Source organism: Prunus avium, chromosome 6 (assembly GCF_965620075.1).
Source record: "Prunus avium chromosome 6, drPruAviu1.hap1.1, whole genome shotgun sequence".
Taxonomy (NCBI): Eukaryota; Viridiplantae; Streptophyta; class Magnoliopsida; order Rosales; family Rosaceae; genus Prunus; species Prunus avium.
The window spans coordinates 37,022,742-37,043,049 of record NC_142289.1 but is presented as its reverse complement, the minus strand read 5'-3'; the positions used below and the strand labels follow the sequence as shown (position 1 = coordinate 37,043,049).

Genomic DNA, 20,308 nt, shown 5'->3' with positions numbered 1-20,308 from the left:
AATAGAGGGAGACTTCTTGTAAGAAGGGGCTGAGGATTTTTATCTCAAAAATAGATCTCTCCTTTTCTTTAGCAAATTACAAATAGACATTCGTATATCTTCGTGTTAACTACTTGAATATTTGCGGTTTAAACATTTGGTGCCGTCTGTGGGAATCCACACTCAAAGGTCATGTATTAAGCTATTCCACTGCCAACATGCTGGGTCAAAAGATGAAGGGGATCTCTGCCCCTGGCACTCTTGATCAGAAAAACGTGAGGTGATGAAAAGCCGAAAAACGAAGGATAAGCGCCCTCGAAGCCAAAGTTGAATTGCTCCTAAACGGAGCTAACGCCATGCATGATCTAAACAAAACCCTCCAGGACCAAAACGAGCGCTTGGAAGAACAGCAGATCGGCCTCCAGGCAAACCTGCGAAAGGCCCAGAAAAGGGCCATCCGGGACTCAAGTCATACCAGGAGGGTGGAAAGACGCCTATTCGGCGAGGAGTCAGCATCAACCCATACCCCTCGATTTAGCGGCACAGGACTTGGCCCGGACCCCGAGGATGTCAGTCCGAAAGCAAACGCCCATGTAGGGCACGACTTACATAAGCAAAAGGGCTTCCTTACCGAAACCAACGCCTTCTTCGCAACCACCAATGAGGGCGACCTTAGGGCAGCAATGAAGGCCATGATTAAAGGGGAAATGGGTAGCTTATGGGATAGGCTCGGTAAGGTCGAGAAGACCTATAATCCACTCGTCCCTTATTTCTCTAAGGACGAAATCCCGCTCCCTTACTCCAAGGAGCTCCTCGATTCGGTCATCATTGGCGATACGAAGGCACCAAAAATCGCCCTCTACGAAGGACTTACTGACCCCTACGACCACCTTGACAGCTTCCGCTATGCCATGGAGGGCAAGGGGCAAACAAGGCCACCAAATGCAGGCTCTTCCCGACCACCCTGAAAGGAGCGGCATTAAACTGGTTCAAGCGGCTAAATCTAGAATCCATCAACTTGTTCGCCAAGCTACGCCGAGCGTTCCTGGATAGGTACATGATCATATCGAGCCGATTGTATACTGCCAGCGATCTCTCAGCCATCCGGCAAAAGTCAAATGAGTCCCTTCGGGATTACTTCACCCTTTTCAACAATGAGTACACCCGCTGTGAGGGCTATGATGAGGCAACTGCGCACAACGCCCTCATAGGAGGACTCCAGGGTAGGGACTTCTTCTTCCACCTCACTCGGAACCCACCTGAGAAGTATAAAGACCTCCTCCGAGAGGCCACGTGCTATAGTCGGGCTAAGCAGCTTAATACAGCCTGGACAGGCACGTCGGTAGGACAGAAAGCCAGCATCAACCCTTCTCGTCTTACCTAGGATTCTCAAAAGGGGAATCCACAGAAAAGGGATAATCGGCCACATAAGCATGTCGATCGTCAGAATTACGCACCCGAGTGCTACTCCAGTTATACCCCTCTGAACACGAGCAAATGCGTCATCCTAGCAATCGCTGGGAAAGGACTACCCTCTCTACACCAAGGCCAGAATGAGTACCTAGGGAAGCGAGATGAGGCTCAGCATTGCAAGTACCACCAAGCGTATGGACACTCGACGAAGGATTGCTACTAACTAAAGGAAGAAATCGAAACACTGATCAGGAGGGGTAAACTCCGAGAGTACGTGGCCTGTCGCGATGTCACCACTAATGCCTCGGGTGGATCGACCCAAGCGTCGGTATCTCGAAAACTAATATCCACGATCGGGGGAGGCCCTTCGATGGAAGGCAACACCAACAGGTCAAGGAAACGGTACGCCCGCTTGCTCGGCCAGGAGGCCGGCCATTCCCTCTTCATTTACGACACGGCACGGCCTTCCAAACGAGCTCGAAACGACGAAGAGGAACCCATCATCTTCAACCCGGACGACGGATATACTTCTCAACCTCATAGCGATCCGCTGGTCGTCACCATGGGCATTGCCAACTGCGATATAAACCGGGTCCTCATCGACTGAGGAAGCTCTTCCAATATCATCTTCGCGCCCGTATTTGACTAGCTCAGAATAAATCGAGCCTTACTCGATAAAAGGACACCCCCGCTCTATGTCTTCAAAGGGACTCAGGTACAGCCTCTTGGCAACATCCACCTCGCCCTAACCATCGGGGATTGCCCAAGGCAGGCAACCACAGTCACCAACTTTGTCATAGTCAATTGCCCGACGGCGTACAATGTGATCTTAGGTCGACCAATGCTCACATAGCTTGGCCTCACCATTAGCTACCGGACCCTTATGCTGAAATTCAGGACCCCTCACGGGATAGGGACCGTCCAAGGAGATCAGGTCTCAGGACGGAATTGTTACGTCATCGCTCTGAAATAGAAATCTGTCTGAGGCGATACCTCGTCACTAGCCTCCCCTCCCTAGTGACCCGGCACTACCCTTCCAGTGGCTACTGGCCTCATAACTGCGATCAGCCTATCACAATCACAGCCGGCATAATGTAGCAAGACGCTCCCGATGTCCTACTTGAGCAACAGAGCCCCGTAAACATTCGGTTCTTCCCCACGATCTTCCGTCTTGGATTGGGGTCCAGAGTGCTCACCCCTACCACCGAGCAATGCATGCTTTCGACGAAATAAGGGTACGTATCCTCGACTGCATAAACCTCATCACCTCGGTTGGGCTATTCCCAGCATAGGGCGGGACCGTGGCCCGTTTTGTGGTGATCGATCATCCGAGCCCATACCTCGCAATCTTTGGCCGACCCCTCTTAAAAAGTTTCCGCGTGGCATTATATTATCAGTCACTGACATTATGTCTCCCCATGTTGATGCTCGGCGCTCAGTGAGCCCATCCGCCCAATAAAAACATGACACGTGGGTTTTCGTACGACGCACCAATGGAGACTAGAAAACCAATCTCTCGGCCTCAACCTCCGAGCCACCCCAAGAAGAATGAAAGGGTATAAACCATCCACGTCGATGACAAGACCCCTCTTGACCACGAACCTGCTGCACCTCGTAAAGCATGTCCCCTATCCCTTCAGAAACTAGGTGTTGGCTGGTTGAGCCGCCGCCTCTTAGGATGGGACTACCACCGTATGGCAGAAGGGCTATTTTCTACCTAGACCCGCCCCCTAGTAGAAATGTAAGATAACCATCATGAGCTAAAGACGTGGACAAATCCCGACCACTCGTCATCTGACTAATCTGATGTGACATAAATAGCTCAGCGCCGAGCCGAGGTGGGCGGCTTGTGCACTAAATCCATGTCTTGTTCACCCTATAAATAGAGGGAGACTTCTTGTAAAAGGGGGCAGAGGATTTTTATCTCAAAAATAGATCTCTCCTTTTCTTTAGCAAATTACAAATAGACATTCGTATATCTTCGTGTTAACCACTTGAATATTTGCAGTTTAAACAAATTACATAAACAAAAAGGGTGAGGAATACAAATCAAGGCCTACTAAATCAACACAAACAAAGACGGGGCAACATAAATTCTAAAATCAACCTCTAAAGTGTTAGTGCATGCAAAGTAACCCAGAAGTCTAACAAAAACAACGAAAAAACCAAACCTAAAAGGACTAGCATTAAATTTTTACATTACTCGGATTTGGGAATCATTATTGTCAGGGTCAAAAGTCAGTAGATTTCTGCTCGACCTTCTCCTTGGCCTCCTCCTCCTCCTCAGCCTCCTCCTTGGCCTCACCGCCGGCCTCTGATCCATCATCAACATCAGACGCATCATCACCACTACCACCCTGATCAAAACTCATCCTTGGTTTCAATAGACTTCTGCTGGCTGGAGGTGACTTGGAATCCAAGAAGGGTTTTTCAGTCCCATTATTTCTACATGATAAATATCCCTTATGATCATTTGGATCGCAAAAATCCAAAGATAGCTTCTGGTTCGAGTGATAATGCCTTATCCTGTCAAACGGACCCAACCCAAATAACACCCCGATCAAAATCACTACCACTACAGGGGTCATGATAAACAGGAGCAACTTGCACATCTTTACTCTACTTCTTATTAATTTCTAATAATTCTCTCAACTAGTTTCTCTCTCTTTCTTCTTTGTTTCAAACTCAACAGGTCATGTTTCTCTTTCAAGAATTTAGAATTCTGGTGAATGGGGTGGTTTAGGGGTTTGATTTTGAATAATATTTAGGCTTCCCATATTGTTCCAACTTTATCGGATGTTGTTGGAGACTATCAATTAAACAGAGAGTGGAAATGCTTTGATGCCACATATAGGTTTGGATTCAAAAATTTCCATTTTGAATGTTTTGGATATTGTTATACATAACTAGCACATGCACGTTGTAACACATCATGTGTGTGCTGCATATCCCTCCTAATTTGTTTTCAAAACCTAAAAGAAAATCTATAAACAATATGGACTGCACTTGTATATGAACTAGGTTTGCCTGATCCAAGGTTTCCATTATCTTTCTTCTTCTTCTTTTTTCCAGATTTTCCTTTGTATCCATATATGCTTGTCTTCTTTTTTAGAAAGAAATACTTCTCATTCCTACAAATCACAGTTTAAAACATATGCAAAAGTAATTCATAAAAAACACAAAAAGAAAAAATTCGACACATGTGTCAAACAGTTATTGATTGAAATGTAGGAATTCCTACTTACAATAGAAGAATGCAAGTATTTTGCCTTTTAATTTCGAGGCGGGAAAAGCTTGGAGCTCTAACGTAGCCAGTGGTCCAGGTTAATTCTCGGGCCAATCTTCAATATGGAAAGCCAGCATATTGGTCTTGGCTGTTATAGCCCAAATCAAAAGAATTTTCTGGAGTTTATGGCACATTTTTAAGTGATAATTGGTAAGTGTGCCAATACCATAAGATATGGGTTAGAGTTGTTGGATAAAAATGGATAGATCACGCACATGAAATGTGCCTCATATATACGTGATTGTGGGTCATCCCATGCACTGATTGGAATGTCCCACCATGCATCCATCTACCAAGTTTAACAAGTTCAAACCGCGCCAGTGGGTTCAAATGGTGAAAAATGTAAGGTGATATATCAAGTCACCACTAGAAAACGGGGGCAAAACCCACAATTTGTCTAATCATAATGAGCTAACAATGTCTTATCTGTGGCCAACGGTGTTCCATTCGTATCCAACACGCTTGGCCAACGAAGGGTACCCATTGCTCATCTTATAGTAGCGGCCACGGATTTATAAAGCGACATATATTGATGAAGGACAACGTGATAGAAATTGCGACATTTTAGAGTGAGAGTCGAATTCTTTTATTATTAATCTAATAATTGTATTAATTGTTCATCTTATTCTAAATTACAAATGTACGTTAACATGTTATAATGGCATGTGGTCTCAAATGAACAACATCATGTTCTTGTTCTCTCTCTCTCTATATATATATATTCTCCTATGTGAAAGTTTGTTATGTATTTTTTATTACTTCTTCTTACTTTCCTTTTTTTTAATGACATCCGTAAGATAATAACGTGTGGACGTCTGAATAAGATATATATATATATATATATATATATATATAGAGAGAGAGAGAGAGAGAGAGAGAGAGAGAGAGAGAGAGAGAGAGAGAGAGAGAGAGAGAGAGAGAGAGAGAGAGAGAGAGAGAGAGAGAGAGAGAGAGAGAGAGAGAGAGTGTGTGTGTGTGTGTTAAAACATATACTTAATTATATATGAAAACGACTGCTAAATAAAACAAAAGACAACAGCTCTGGCTGGATAGGGATACAATTTCCAAGCGTTATCTCTAGAACATTTGTTTTTTCTTTTTTCAAATGTTTGAATGGTGTGCATCGAAATTATGTTCTGAATCTTCTGGATTCAGTTAGGTTCACCAAGTAATAACTTTCTCTCGAACCCCATTACCGGATTATAGAGCTAATGTGCGAAAATCGAAAGCTCATTCTAGAAAAGTACAAAGGCAATTTCGTGGCTAATTAATCGACTACCATCAACCTTCCGATCACCTATATATCCCACATCTAATCATCTAGTTATTAGTAGTCACACATTTATTTTCTCACAAAAAATAATATTAAATTCAAATATCCTACCTTAAATTTTGTTATTTATTTATTTATTTATATTTTTAAAAAGTCTTTGTTTTAGTGAGAAAAAAAATAAGAAGTAAAATTATCCATCTAACGAAATGAACACGTTGCTTATTTCCTATCAAGAGATCCATGCATGTAAAATTAAGAGGCCACTTCTCTCTACCCGAACATGAGGCCTTAAGTTCGGTTCCCCTCCCGCATTCCAATATTGCTTGTATTAAATAAATAAAAAAGAAACTTCAATGTAATTTTTCGGCCTATATATTTGCATGCACAACAAAATATTCGGCTTGCTGTGATGTATTTCCATTTAATAATAAAGATATATTCTACTAAAATTACTATTAACAATTTGATATATTCCAACTTTTATACTTATATTGAGTTAGACCCGACTTACTAGAGCCAATTAATGTATATATTAGCTTTTTTAGAGAACCTTGATGGTATAAAGGGAACTTATTGATCACTAAACGGGAAATAGGGGACTTAAAACCTTACCCTTGTTACATGCATAAAATAAATGTAGATATTAGTTTTAATGTACTAATGGTAATACAAATATTATATTAGATTGATTAGTTACTTAGAGCATCCACAATGAGCTCTCTAAACCACCTCCTTAGACAAATTTTAGGGAGGAATTGTAAAAATGCAACTCCAACCATGCTCCATATCCACCTCCTAAAATAGGGAGTCCTCTAGGAGCTCCTAAATCTGAGAAGAGAGAAAGTACTCCTAGTGGCTCCCTATAATTTAATGCTGCCTTATTTAATAAGTATTTCAAACCTTTATTTAATGCTAAATATTTTTTATTTTATTTTTTAATAGATATGGACCAATCAAAAAAGAGTTATAGCATTTATGACTCTCCCAAATTAGGGAGTATGGTTGGAGTTGAAATTTTTTAGAGAGCTCCTAAAATAGCTTTCTTATATTTTTAGCTAAATTTTAGCTAAGAAATAGAGAGCATCATTGCGGATGCTCTTAGAGCATCTCCAACCGATGTGTCAAAAGTGCCACATAGACATTTAACAGCTAGAAATAACATCTTACATCACTCCAACCAATGTGTCAAAGCTGATGTAGAATGAAGGCTGGAGGTTGAGATGTTATTTTTGACATTCCAAAAGCAAGATGTCAAATGAATATTTTATTATTTTTTCTTTTATTTTTATTTTAATTAAAAATAAATCAACACTAAAATATAATAAAATAATAATTTAATTTGACATATCGGGTGAAGTGTAAAATTGTGTAAGATGTCAAATTGCCACATCAGCCATCAAATTTAAATTTGATGTTCGGTATTTGACATCTCCCTTAGAGCATCTCCAACTGATATGTCAAAAGTGCCACATAGACATTTAACGGCTAGAAATAACATCTCACATCAGTCCAACTGAAATGTCAAAGCTGATGTGGAATGAAGGTTTGAGGTTTAGCTATAACTTTTGACATCCCAAAAGCAAGATGTCAAATGAATATTTTATTATTTTTTTAAAAACAGCTGACTGTTACTTTCATTTATTGTTTTCCTTTTTTATTTTTTTCTTCTTTATCTTGAATGATTTGACTGTTACAATAATTATTTATTTGACATATGTGTAAATGTTAAATTGCCACGCCGTCAGCCATCAAATTTAAATTTGATGTTTGGTATTTGACATCTTCCTTGAAGATGCTCTTACTCGTAACATTAGTGAACTAGTTGTCATAAACCAAAAGAATATAACCGAACAAAACATAAAACAAAATTATTGAAAGTCGAATTTATCGTAATATAAAAAAAAAATTGAAGTTATTACCAATCGAGAAGTACCGATTGTCGAAAATTTTTGTTGTTTTGTTAGGTCACATTACCGATTCAAACCAACCAAATGACAACCCTAATATTTACTCTTAATATCATAAATATGAAATTATTAATAAACTTAAAATTGCTAATCAAAGTAAGCCCCATATCTTTTACAACCAAGAACTAGTTGGTTTTAATGAATAAATTTTAATATTTCAATGGGATGGATCCGCAACCCATCACTAGTAACACTGATACTGTCTTCAATATAACCTTCGGTTGACAAGTATGAGATTGCTATCATTATATGTTATATTTTATTTTGCAAGTTTTCGATATGAGACTTAATATTCTTCAACATAAATGGATTACAACAAAGATAAAGTGTAGTTGTCCTTTTCCTCCTTTGGAGTCTTTTTCCTCCTTAGAATCTAATTGCATTAGTGAGCTAAAAAGAAGAAGAGAACAAAAGTATATGAAAACTCCCTATCTAATATCTATCTTTTTTCAGCAAAAAAAGCTCTATCAATCTCTCTCTCACCCTATGGATAAAGGTTAAACGAAGGGAAATTGGCAAGAATTGTAAAGTGTTTTTTATCATCTAACCTTATGCTTACTCATGAGCAAGATTTATTTAAAGAAAATTCCTATTTAAGTTTTTTTTTTTGGTCGTAAAAATTCCTATTTCCGTTGAGTGTTTATGTATAGTGAACCAAAAAGAAAAAAAAAGAAAAAAAGATTTATATTGAAAAGTTTTGGAGAGCTAAATTGAAGAGCTTTTTCTGTTAAGATTTCCTCAGAGATATATAAGATATTGGTGGTTGCTTTCTCCTTGAGGAGGAGGAGGAGGAGGAGGAGGAGGGTACAAAAGGTTTAATTAGCAGCAAAAGATCTAAAAATATCCTGGAAAAATCTTGTATGTCCGCACAAAAAGTATACAACAAAAACAAGAGAAGTATATATGCGACCCAATATAAAGAGTGAAATGCTAATTAATGAAAATGACCATTTGAATCGACATTGAGGATAAAATAAAAGATTCCATTTCTTGAAACAAACGAGTTCGATTGGTGTGCTTGCTTGCCAAGCATAGGTGTATTTCGTTTTCATGTTGTGATGGCACTCGCATTACTTTTTTCTTGCTTTAATATTGCTTTAATTTTATTTTCAAGTGTTGAGAAAAACGGTGAGGGTATACTTTGGGTTAAAGTAGTGAGCAAAAATATATATATTTTTAAAAAGATAGATAATTTATTATTATATTTTTTCTTCCATAAATTTGGGTATTTCTTTAATATAAGGTCAAGAAATTAAGGGTTCCAATAAAAAAAAATATAAAGAAAGTCAATTAGTTTTCTTCAAATGAAGTGCAAATTTTTTTCATTAAGCATATCCTGAACTTATTGGTATATTGTTTGCATAAGAGATTTATACCCCATAAATCCCTTCATTCTTTTTGATAAAAAAACAATATGATTTTATTAGATCAATAAGAATAAAGAGTTCTATAATATAACTTGATTTTTGTGTGAACGTACTTAAATGGGATTTGATTATTTGAACGTACTTAACAGCATCAAACTGTTAATTAATTATTGTGGTGTCAAATCAGTTCATGAACTTGGTGAATGTTGAGCTACCTACTAGTCAAATTTTGTTTTAAATTAATTTTTTTATTTTAATTTCGTTTAGCTTACAATCGAATTATATTCAATTTACAATCTTACTTACTCCCACTAGTCACTAGTATATGTCACACATCCAACGATTGACTCAATAATTTTCAGAAATTTTTAATTGAGATGTAAGATAGATGGTGACTGAAAAAATAAGAATAGTCAAATAAAAGAAAAAATAATAATTGTTTTTGACAAATAATGTGAAAAAAAAGTCCACAAAATAGTTCCTAGTATTTGCAATTAATATAATTATTTGCCTCCTCAGACCGAAAAAACCGTACTGTGTACTATACGCAAGAGTCTCTCTTACCTTATAGACATCGTTTAAAAAAAGTGGGTCCCATATATGATTCAGTGCCACGATGGCCAGGCAGGACAGCTCAATCTCGAGTTCAGATCCAAGCGCGCGCACCGTACGAACCAAAAATATCAGAGAGAGAACACAGCGAAACCGGTGGCATAACCGTGATATCTCCAAAACCCAGGCCCATTATGGTAATTTAATCCTACTTCCGCTTCGGTGCAAGGTCTCCCTCACCTCTGGCTCCACTATTTAAACCCATTGGATCGGTCTGATCAGCCTCCTCATCATTCTCTTTCTCTGTAATTTCTTCCAAAGCTTGCGTTCGAATCTCTCTCTCTCTCTCTCTCTCTCTCTTTCTCTCTCGTTTCGAGCTCATCAGGTATTGCATTGGTCGATTTTCATGTGTCGATTTTTCTACTGAATCTAAATTCATCGGATTTTGGTTTTTGTTTTTGTGAAATTTGGATGATTTGATTAGGTGGTTTTGCTTGGTTGATTAAAGTTTGATTCTTGTGATATCATATGCACATTGGATCTCTGAATTGATATTGCCAAGAACTTACTGTTTCCAATGCTTTCATTGCAAGGAGATTACTTCAATTTCATTTTGCTTGATAAGCTTTGTGTTTGTGTACGTGTACGTGTACCTGTGTGCGTATGCGCATACATGTACGTGTCTGTTTGTGTGTATGTTTCATATACATATTGAAAGTTCCAATGTGAAATGATTAAGAAGTGAACGTTTGGAGTTTTCTTACTTACTTGTTTTGCTGTCATTGTCATTCCATGCAATCGAATCCGCTTTTTCAATGTCATCGTGGTCTGGAATCTAATAGTTTCGTGATTGTTGTTGTTTTTAATGTGAATGGTACACGGAACGCAAAGTAGTATGTGGTCGGTACGAATGCGGTGTTGTTGGGTTTTTATCTGTATTTATGTTTTTAGACTATATTCAAAGAACATCCGTGGGACTTTCGTATTGTATTTTTATCATTGTTGTTTGCTTTGATCAGTAATTTCAGCTTTCTTTCTTAGCTCTTTTAAAATGTAAGCTAATGTCTAGTTATAATTATATTATGTAATACACACACATTGGATCAATAGAAAATATGTTTTACTATCAGATTTCCCAACAATATTTGGTTTCATAACTAAGTTATTTGTTCTTGACTAAAAAAAAAAAGGAAAGTTATTTGTTTGGTGGTTGTACTGTCTTAAAGTTTACAATTTTAATTCCATACTAGTCAGCGTTTTACTTTTTGTCTGTTGGAATGATACATTGCAATAAATTCTTCAAGGAATGTTATGCTATAAACAAGTTCATTTGAGACTTTAGGAAGCTATAAGTTCAGTTCAGAGTACTTATCGCAAGAAAAATAATCCACTTTGCCCAGGTAGCTTTTACCAGCTAGCTCTACGGTCTACGTGAACTCGACCCAATCTTGGGTTAATCAATTTAACTGTTGCTTCCAAGGTTGGTTTTGAATGCTGATTTGCTCTAAGGACCTGATAGAAGTTCATATTTTACTAAGTTAGCTATATGGTTTTGATGTTTTATACTATCATGAACTTTGTTTGATTCAGTCTTTCATGACCTTATCAACATTTTCCTTCCCTGTTTCCACGTAGGTCTATGATCATGGGTTCAAATTCAGTTGTGGATATGATAGAGGCCTCCTCAGGGGTTCATTTTTCTGGATTTCATATGGATGGCTTAGAGCAAAGACAGAAGGTGGAGCAACCGACAACCTCAGCACATGAAAACATGCATAAGCAGCCTTTTGTTATTGGTAAGTAGTGGTTTATAGATTTGCTACATGCATTGTTTCTAAGAAGGTTAGATAGCTGCGTTTTGATTCTTCCACTTCCATATGATCCATCATTCCCTACATATTGTCACAGGGGTTGCTGGTGGGGCAGCTTCTGGTAAGACGACGGTTTGTGATATGATTATACAGCAGCTTCATGATCAGCGGGTTGTTCTTGTTAACCAGGTAAAGAGTAAAATTTGTGATCAAGAAGAGTAGTAGTTACCTATTTTTTTCCTTGATTTTGGGATTATTTGGTTTTCCTGTTTTCGAGTGTCAGAATGTCACCACTTTTTCAAATTAATATCTTATCATGGATGATATTACAGGATTCCTTTTATCATAATCTGACTGAGGAGGAACTTAAACGAGTACATGAATACAACTTTGACCATCCTGGTGAGGGCATTCCTGCAACTTCAAATTTAAGGAATATAAGTGAAGCAATAAGTACTTAGAATATTACTATTGTTTACTGAACCATGTGTACCTGTAACCCTTCAAAGTATGTCGTGTTACTACAATTTGAGACATCCTAACTGGTAATTGGAGAGTAGTAATGTCATGCTCTTAGTTTTCTCTGTGCAGTTATTGTGTAACTCCACAAGTTTGTTTTATGTAGCTTTTCTTTAGTGCGTTTCACATTGTTGTTCAGTTCTTTCCCATTTATTTTCTGACAAGTACATTTTCATGCATGCTGGTTGGTTTAGTTTATACTATCTTTCAAATGTTTGATTCAAAGTTTTGTTTTTTTGGTTATCCTCAGATGCATTCGACACTGAGAAACTATTATCTTCGATGGACAAGTTGAAGCATGGACAAGCAGTAGATATTCCAAATTACGATTTCAAAAGTTACAAAAATAGCGTGTTTCCAGCTAGAAGGGTAAAATTTTAAATCTGTGGGATCTATAAGTCATATCATCCAACATGTAGTTCCCTGTTGTTTTGAGGTCCTATTCTAGCGAAGGGCTTGTTTCCTAAAATTATACCAAAACACATGCTATATTATGTAGTTGCCTCTCTCCTATGTGTTGGAAATCCTTACTAGTGTAATATTTTATATTTAACAGGTAAACCCTTCAGATGTCATTATTTTGGAAGGCATTCTTGTTTTCCATGATCCACGTGTTCGAGAGTTGATGAACATGAAGATATTTGTTGATACAGGTCAATTTTCCTTTTACCTATCTTGGCCCTTAGATGTTATAGCGGGTTTTCAAAGCTTCTTTGTATTGTTACCACACATAAATTTCATTGTTTTTATATTCTAGTATACTTTTTGTATAATATAGTTTTCATGTGAAATTTTCTAGCTTATGCTATTGGGGGCAGCGTGGTCTCCTGGTTTAGCACGGTTTTATTGTTTTTCCTTCTTTACATATATTTTCATCCTATTGTTGAAATCTATGAGTGTTAGAAGTTAAATATGTGCAGGTCTGAATAAATTATGTTGTAAGTTATTTTTATAAGTAGAATGGTATATGCAACTTCATGTTGTTACTAAATTGGGCCACTTCATATTGTTACTAAATTGGGCCACTTCACATTGTAAAATTTTCAGTGCAGATGCTGATGTTCGGTTGGCTAGGAGGATAAGGCGTGATACAGTTGAAAAGGGAAGGGATATTGGTACTGTTCTTGATCAGGTTTGCAACTTTTCATTTCATTGTTGTTAGACTTTTGTTGGTTTTTAGCCTAGCTTATACATACAGATTATATTTCATGCTGTGAATCTACAAATGAATGGATGCAACTATTATTTCTTGGCAAAAATAATTGTTAGAATTCAGTGTTCTTGTAGACAAGGTTTAAAGAATTGAAGATAGGTGGTATACTCTGGATTATTTACCCTATTGTACTTCAACCATTCTTTGAAATATTTCACTCAAGTGTTAGAGGGTTTCCACTTTTGTTTCTATTACCTATTCTTACCTTTGTTCCATGATCTTGTGGTTAGGCAACAATGGTTACTACCTGCATCTTCTATATGCCTTTTCTCTAATAATGTTTACCATTTTGATGCAGTACTCAAATTTTGTTAAGCCTGCTTTTGATGACTTTATTCTTCCAACGAAGAAGTATGCTGATATCATAATTCCTCGTGGTGGAGATAATCACATAGCCGTTGATTTGATTGTACAACATATTCGTACTAAGCTTGGTCAACATGACCTTTGTAAAATATATCCAAACTTATATGTCATTCACTCAACCTTTCAGGTGCCCTTCCTAAATATTTTCATTCAAGCTCCAATCTTTGTTCTTTGCATGTTTTTTTCTCTTTTGGCTCACCAATATTGTTCATGGTCTTATGCAGATACGGGGCATGCATACCCTCATACGCGATGCTCAAACAACAAAGCATGATTTTGTTTTCTATTCTGACAGGTTGATTCGTTTGGTGGGTATTTGGTCCTTTGAGCCAAGATGCAAATTTGATGTTTTTTAAGGTCATTCGTGGAACAATTCTTATTTACTCAAATCACTCATCAAGAGTCCTTAATCTTTAACAGGTTGTTGAACATGGCCTGGGACATCTACCATTTACTGAAAAGCAGGTGATCACTCCAACTGGTAAGCTGATGCTCATCTTGACATCTTAACATATATGGTTTTCCCATCTTTGATTTTGATTTATTTGGAAAACAGATATACATGTTCCCATCCTTTTACTCTTAAATATATTTCTTGTGAGTTTGTCACAAGCTTACACCAAGCACATCATACATAATTTTTTAAATATAATTATTTTCTTTGTATTGTTTTGAATTTTCTACTGTAGTTGGTAAGTCTGCACAACTTCATTCGTTGATGCTTTGCTTTAACATTTCTTTGATCTGGATGCAGGGTCTGTGTATATTGGTGTGGATTTCTGTAAGAGGTTATGTGGCGTATCTATCATTAGGAGGTACAAATGCGTTCCTTTAAGGCATTTGGTTTTTCTGACTAGAAATTATAAATTCTACTATACTCTTTTTAATTCGGCTTTCTTTACAAATGACCAAACATTCTCTCAGATGCGGTCTTGGTGTATAAAACAAATGATCATCATAGATACTTAGAGGTAGTAATTAGATCTGAACTGAAACCCAACCTCTTATGCCTTTATGAACCATGTGGTCATGTAACCATCACGTACTAATGTTGTATTTTATTGAGTTTGATTTGATTTTTGAATTGAACTCCTATAAGTTTTCATGGTATGATTAACATTCTACTATTACCAGTGGTGAGAGCATGGAGAATGCTTTGCGAGCATGTTGTAAAGGTATCAAGATTGGAAAGATTCTTATTCATAGAGAAGGGGACAATGGTCAGCAGGTTCACATATCTCTCTCTCTCTCTCTCTCTCTCTCTCTCTCTCTCTCTCCCTGCTCCGCTCCCTCTCTTGTGTTGGTTCATGTGAAAGCATTTTCATGACTGTATTTCAGTTTGTTCTCGATTGTTTTCTTATTGATCTAATTGATGAACAGCTGATTTATGAAAAACTACCCAACGACATTTCAGAGAGGCATGTATTACTGTTGGATCCTATCCTGGGCACAGGTTTGTTTTTCTGATAATATATTAATTGTTTTTTGACTTGTTGGTTCTGCTTGTCAAAAGTGGTTTTTGGTAAAGCCAGAGTCCAAGGGCCCAGACCAAAGGAAACAAAAAAGAAAATTCTAGAGTGCTTTTATTTCTCTGGGGTAAAGATGTCCCACCAGCTATAGTTGGTGGTTATCATTCTCTACTAAGAGAAGTTCTAGTATACTTGTCCCCATGTAATATTCTACAAACTATTTCAGCAGTCCTTTGTTGTTTATCAGCTTTAATCGTGCAATTTGTATACCTTATTAGTATCGATTTGGCTTACAATGGTCACTATTTTGTTATTATACAATATATGAAGAGTTAATTATAAGCTTCTAAAATCTTGTTGAATTATCGGCAGTCGTAAAACTACTAACAATTATACATTTCTCTTCAGGGAATTCAGCTGTTCAAGCTATTTCTCTACTCTTAAAGAAGGGCGTACCAGAGTCCAACATTATATTTCTGAATCTCATATCTGTAAGTTCGTTTCTCTGTAATGTGGTTCAGGTTCCCCTGACTATTAGTTCGGTTTTGGACTATCGTTTTTTTCATGACTGCATGAGAGTTACTCCTACTGATGTTGTGCATCAATTGGCCAGGCACCTCAAGGTGTGCATATGGTTTGCAAACGCTTCCCCAGAATAAAGATTGTGACATCTGAGATTGAAAGTGGTCTCAATGAAGATTTTCGTGTCGTACCCGGAATGGGTGAGTTTGGGGACCGATATTTTGGAACTGATGACGATGATCAACAAGTGGTATCTCCTTCGGTGTAATTCCCATAAAAACTGCTAGTTGGTCCAACCCCTTATCAATTTGGAGTTATTTTCAGCAATGATGGAAAGTCAGCTCAACTTGGCTTGACTAGTGTTGTGCTGGGTTCTACATTTCAGTGTTGAAAAAATTTTGACTTTATCAAATCTAGAACAATCATCCCTTGAATCTTTCATATTTTTCTTTTCAATTATTTGGCATATAGGGTTTTTCTTCTTTCTCAAATGATGTTTCTTGCATTCGATGATACCGTATAAAGGGTTGGATGGCGAGTTGTCATAGCAGGCAGTGAGTGTGTGTGACTAGATAGTCTCTTTGAAACTTGCTTTGCATTTGCATTTACATGGCTTAGAGGGAAGCAATTTACTGGCAAATGAATTGCTTCCCCATGATATGTATTATGAACCAGGACATTTACTCTCATTATGATAATATTTTTTGTTTCACAAATTGGACTGCGTTTCACTTAAATGTTTGCTTCTTTGGCTGCCATGTGCAAGATTCATGTAGTCCATTAGGAAGAACGAAGCCTCAATTTTGAAAAGTTAGTGTATACAATGAGCATATACACACGTCACATAATGTGACGAGCACAGATGTGCATGCACTCGTATCCGAATCTTTGATGAAAAAAATGTAGATTTTGGAATTTCATTGGTGGTAATGTGTTTTCAACAATGGATCTTGGGCAATTGTGAGTCGTTGATGCATGTGAAATCAGATCGATTTTTCGTATATTTCCATTTATGTACTTTCCATTTATGTACTAAAATGAAAAGAAAACAGAAAATTGTAAGGGATGAGGCACGCATATTTGTTTAGTAGAATCCAAAAGTTTCGTTTGGTTCGTCTCTAGGAGTTGAGAGTAATTGGATGAGGAGCGTTAGCCCTTCCACACAAATTTTTGCCTGGGGATTGAGTTGCCACTTGGCAGAGAGAGTGATCACTCGTTGAGCTATCCTAGGATGATAGCCTTCCTTGGGCTAACCTTTTGACACGTGTTGTTAATCCATGCCCTGAGGATTCTGCTGGCATATTCCGCCGGAGCTTGTCTATATAGATTGTTTGCTGTGTAAGTTTGATTTTGCACTTTGGTCCACTGTTATCCAATACCATCCTAAATCTCTAACCATGTCAGCCTTTGTTGGCAAATATGCTGGTACTCTCTCTCTCTCTCTCTCTCTCTCTCTCTCTCTCTCTCTCACAACATGATTTTCATAATTAAAAGTGTTATTGTTGGATAATGTAAAACTGTCTTTGCATGACCGACTAGCTATTAGTCTAGTGGATACAATGAGTAACGAAAAACACCACTTCCAAAACCCGATTTAGGTCATTTCCCTGGAAAATTTAAGAAAAGCCAATCTCCTTAACAAGAAAAGATTTAGGCATATAATTTATTAGGCAATCATTCTTTAAGTACTTGTAAGAAGTTCGACTAGCTCAACCCTTTGGTTTTGTGCAGAGGAGCTTATAAAGAATGCCAAGTACATTGCCACCCCAGGGAAGGGCATATTGGCAGCAGATGAGAGCACAGGCACCATTGGCAAGCGTCTATCCAGCATCAATGTCGAGAACATCGAGTCCAACCGCCAAGCTCTCCGCGAACTTCTCTTCACCTCCCCCAATGCCCTACCCTACCTCTCAGGTGTCATTCTCTTCGAGGAGACCTTGTACCAGAAGACCACTGATGGCAAACCCTTCGTCGAAGTCCTCCAGGAAAACAATGTCATTCCAGGCATGCTCTAAAATTTCGATAACAGATATAACATTTTTTCGGATATATTCATGTACTTTTTTTCTACATCTATATTTCTATTTGACATCGACATTTGATACTATAGGTATCAAAGTTGACAAGGGTACCGTTGAGTTAGCTGGAACAAATGGAGAAACTACAACTCAGGGCCTTGACTCTCTGGGAGCTAGGTGCGCACAGTACTACAAGGCCGGTGCGCGGTTTGCCAAGTGGCGCGCCGTGCTCAAGATTGGACCCACTGAGCCCTCTGAATTATCTATTCAGCAGAATGCACAGGGGTTGGCTCGTTATGCCATCATCTGCCAGGAGAATGGACTGGTGCCAATTGTTGAGCCAGAGATTTTGACTGATGGGGACCATGACATCAAGAAAAATGCTGCTGTCACTGAAACTGTGCTTGCAGCAGTTTACAAGGCACTCAATGAGCAACATGTTCTTCTTGAAGGCACACTCCTTAAGCCCAACATGGTCACACCAGGCTCTGACAGCCCAAAGGTAATTGGATGTAACTATGCATAGCTCTAAATTATTGCCTCCATATTAACATAATCCATCTCTTTCACAAACAAATTTACAACCGTTGTATATATTTCACATGACTAACATGTAAGAAGTTGAATGTAAAATAGTACAGTGTATCGAATCCACTCAAATTATAACACAAATACAATTGATATTGCAATCGTTACAATTTAGGTGAATCCGTAACACTCTGTTCATATATCATATAGTGTATTAAATGCACACTTATCAATTATATTCATGTTATAATTTGAGTGAATTCATAACACTGTGTTAGTATACCATGAAGTATAGCAAATACACACTATTTTCTCATTGAAGTAAGATAGAGTTGTAACAAAGTTTTTTCCTTCTTATAGAGAACATGTATGTAGGTCTCATCATATAAAATGGTTTTGCCGACATGTTAACAGAGGAAATTTATATATAACCAGCAAATACAACATAATTGTGCTTTAAATTAAATGGCTTCAATTTTGCACAGGTTACACCCGAGGTGATTGCTGAGTACACAGTGACTGCACTGCGCCGGACAGTCCCAGCAGCGGTGCCCGGGATTGTGTTTCTGTCCGGAGGACAGAGTGAGGAGGAGGCAACGCTGAATCTGGATGCAATGAACAAGTTGGATGTGTTGAAGCCATGGACGCTTTCGTTCTCGTTTGGGCGAGCTTTGCAAGCAAGCACACTTAAGACTTGGGGTGGGAAGAAGGAGAATGTTGGGAAAGCTCAGGAGACATTCTTGACAAGGTGCAAGGCTAACTCAGACGCCACTCTTGGAAAGTACGGTGGAGGAAGTGCTGGTGGATTGGCTTCTGAGAGTTTGTTTGTTAAGGGATACAAGTACTAGTTGTTGTACTATACCTTTGACTATATGGGGGTTTGGGGATGGGACTTATATATTAATTGTAAACTTGAATTTAATTTTGTCCAAAAAAAAAAAAAACAACTAAAACTTGTAATTTCTCTCTTTTCCAAATGCTCACTCTTGGTAGTTGTTACATATTCTACAATGTTTTATGTTATGAATACTTAACTCAATTGTATTCTCACTCATCTATCGTATGAGGCTTGTAGCTTAAGTGGTTAAGAATATCCACTTATAGAGTTCCTACATATATACATTAGAAGAGAATGCTACATATATACATTAGAAAAGAATGCTACAAATACATGTTAGTATGAGGCTTCGAAGAGAATGCCAAGAGAATGAGTGAATTTCGACCACAACATATACCCGTCAAATTAGCCATTTTATAGTTGTTAGGTTAACTATGTCATCTCAACTAATTAAAAAAACATGAACACAATAGTAGTACAAGGACTGAGATAAATCTAAGTTTTGGATACAAATGTAGTAAATGACATGATCTTGAGTGATTGTGCATACTCTTATGATGCGACAAGTGATTATGCACCAAACTTCCCAGCATAAGAGGCTTACCTATCAAACGTTTATGGTGACATTTTTCATTATAGGAAGCAAAAGAGAATGTGACGGGCTCTGAAAAGGGTCTTCATTTCATTGCTTGTCTAAAAGCATAACGAGAATGAGAATTTTAACCTTACTTCGCTTTTTTGACATGTGTGTGTCTATTAAGATGTTGTTAGAGTATAGGCGATAGTTTAAACTACTGGAGAAAGAGGGTTTCACACACACTACTACGGTGGCATAGGGTTTCAAACTTGAGACCACTAATATGCAAGTCACGTATCAGTTTAATTTTTAAAAGAACGTATTTACTTGTAAGTAGTGGAAATAATAAGAAATGGAATAGGATAGGAAATCAGATCAACTATCTGGTTTTTGGGTATTTGATTAAGCATTTGTGTATTAAATGATTTGTACGTAAATGTAGGAGAAGTCATGAATGAAGACCATTTGCTTTCTTCTTATTCTTATTACTTATAAGTAAACGTGTATGTCGTGTCTGTGTTGTATTGGACTTATTTTTACCAGGCGCAGCTTGTTTGATGCCCTAATAGGATATGGCTTTGTTTACAACACTTTTTGCTGGTACTTATGT

General features: G+C 37.7%; 2 protein-coding genes across 3 annotated transcripts; both read left to right on the top strand.

Annotated features, from left to right (window-relative positions):
• The first annotated feature begins 10,064 nt into the window (after nt 1-10,064).
• On the top strand, nt 10,065-16,453 carry UKL4 (uridine kinase-like 4). Of its 2 annotated transcripts, XM_021962333.2 has the most exons (16): nt 10,088-10,222; nt 11,238-11,317; nt 11,473-11,633; nt 11,746-11,837; nt 11,981-12,050; nt 12,418-12,536; nt 12,724-12,820; nt 13,220-13,299; nt 13,679-13,873; nt 13,971-14,054; nt 14,167-14,227; nt 14,501-14,561; nt 14,881-14,974; nt 15,127-15,199; nt 15,624-15,706; nt 15,829-16,453. In XM_021962333.2, exons 3-16 carry the CDS (start codon nt 11,477-11,479, stop codon nt 16,003-16,005), a joined length of 1,443 nt encoding a protein of 480 aa, XP_021818025.1. In that variant the 5' UTR covers nt 10,088-10,222; nt 11,238-11,317; nt 11,473-11,476; the 3' UTR covers nt 16,006-16,453. The 2 variants fall into 2 exon arrangements, with proteins under 2 accessions (XP_021818026.1, XP_021818025.1); XM_021962334.2 differs by lacking the exon at nt 11,238-11,317 and having other exon boundaries at nt 10,065-10,222.
• Nucleotides 16,454-17,012: 559 nt separating this feature from the next.
• Nucleotides 17,013-19,284, top strand: LOC110760139 (fructose-bisphosphate aldolase, cytoplasmic isozyme 1). The gene is made up of 4 exons (XM_021962335.2): nt 17,013-17,162; nt 17,469-17,741; nt 17,848-18,257; nt 18,769-19,284. The coding sequence occupies exons 1-4, from the start codon at nt 17,135-17,137 to the stop codon at nt 19,129-19,131; spliced, it is 1,074 nt and encodes a 357-aa protein (XP_021818027.1). The 5' UTR covers nt 17,013-17,134; the 3' UTR covers nt 19,132-19,284.
• Nucleotides 19,285-20,308: the final 1,024 nt, after the last annotated feature.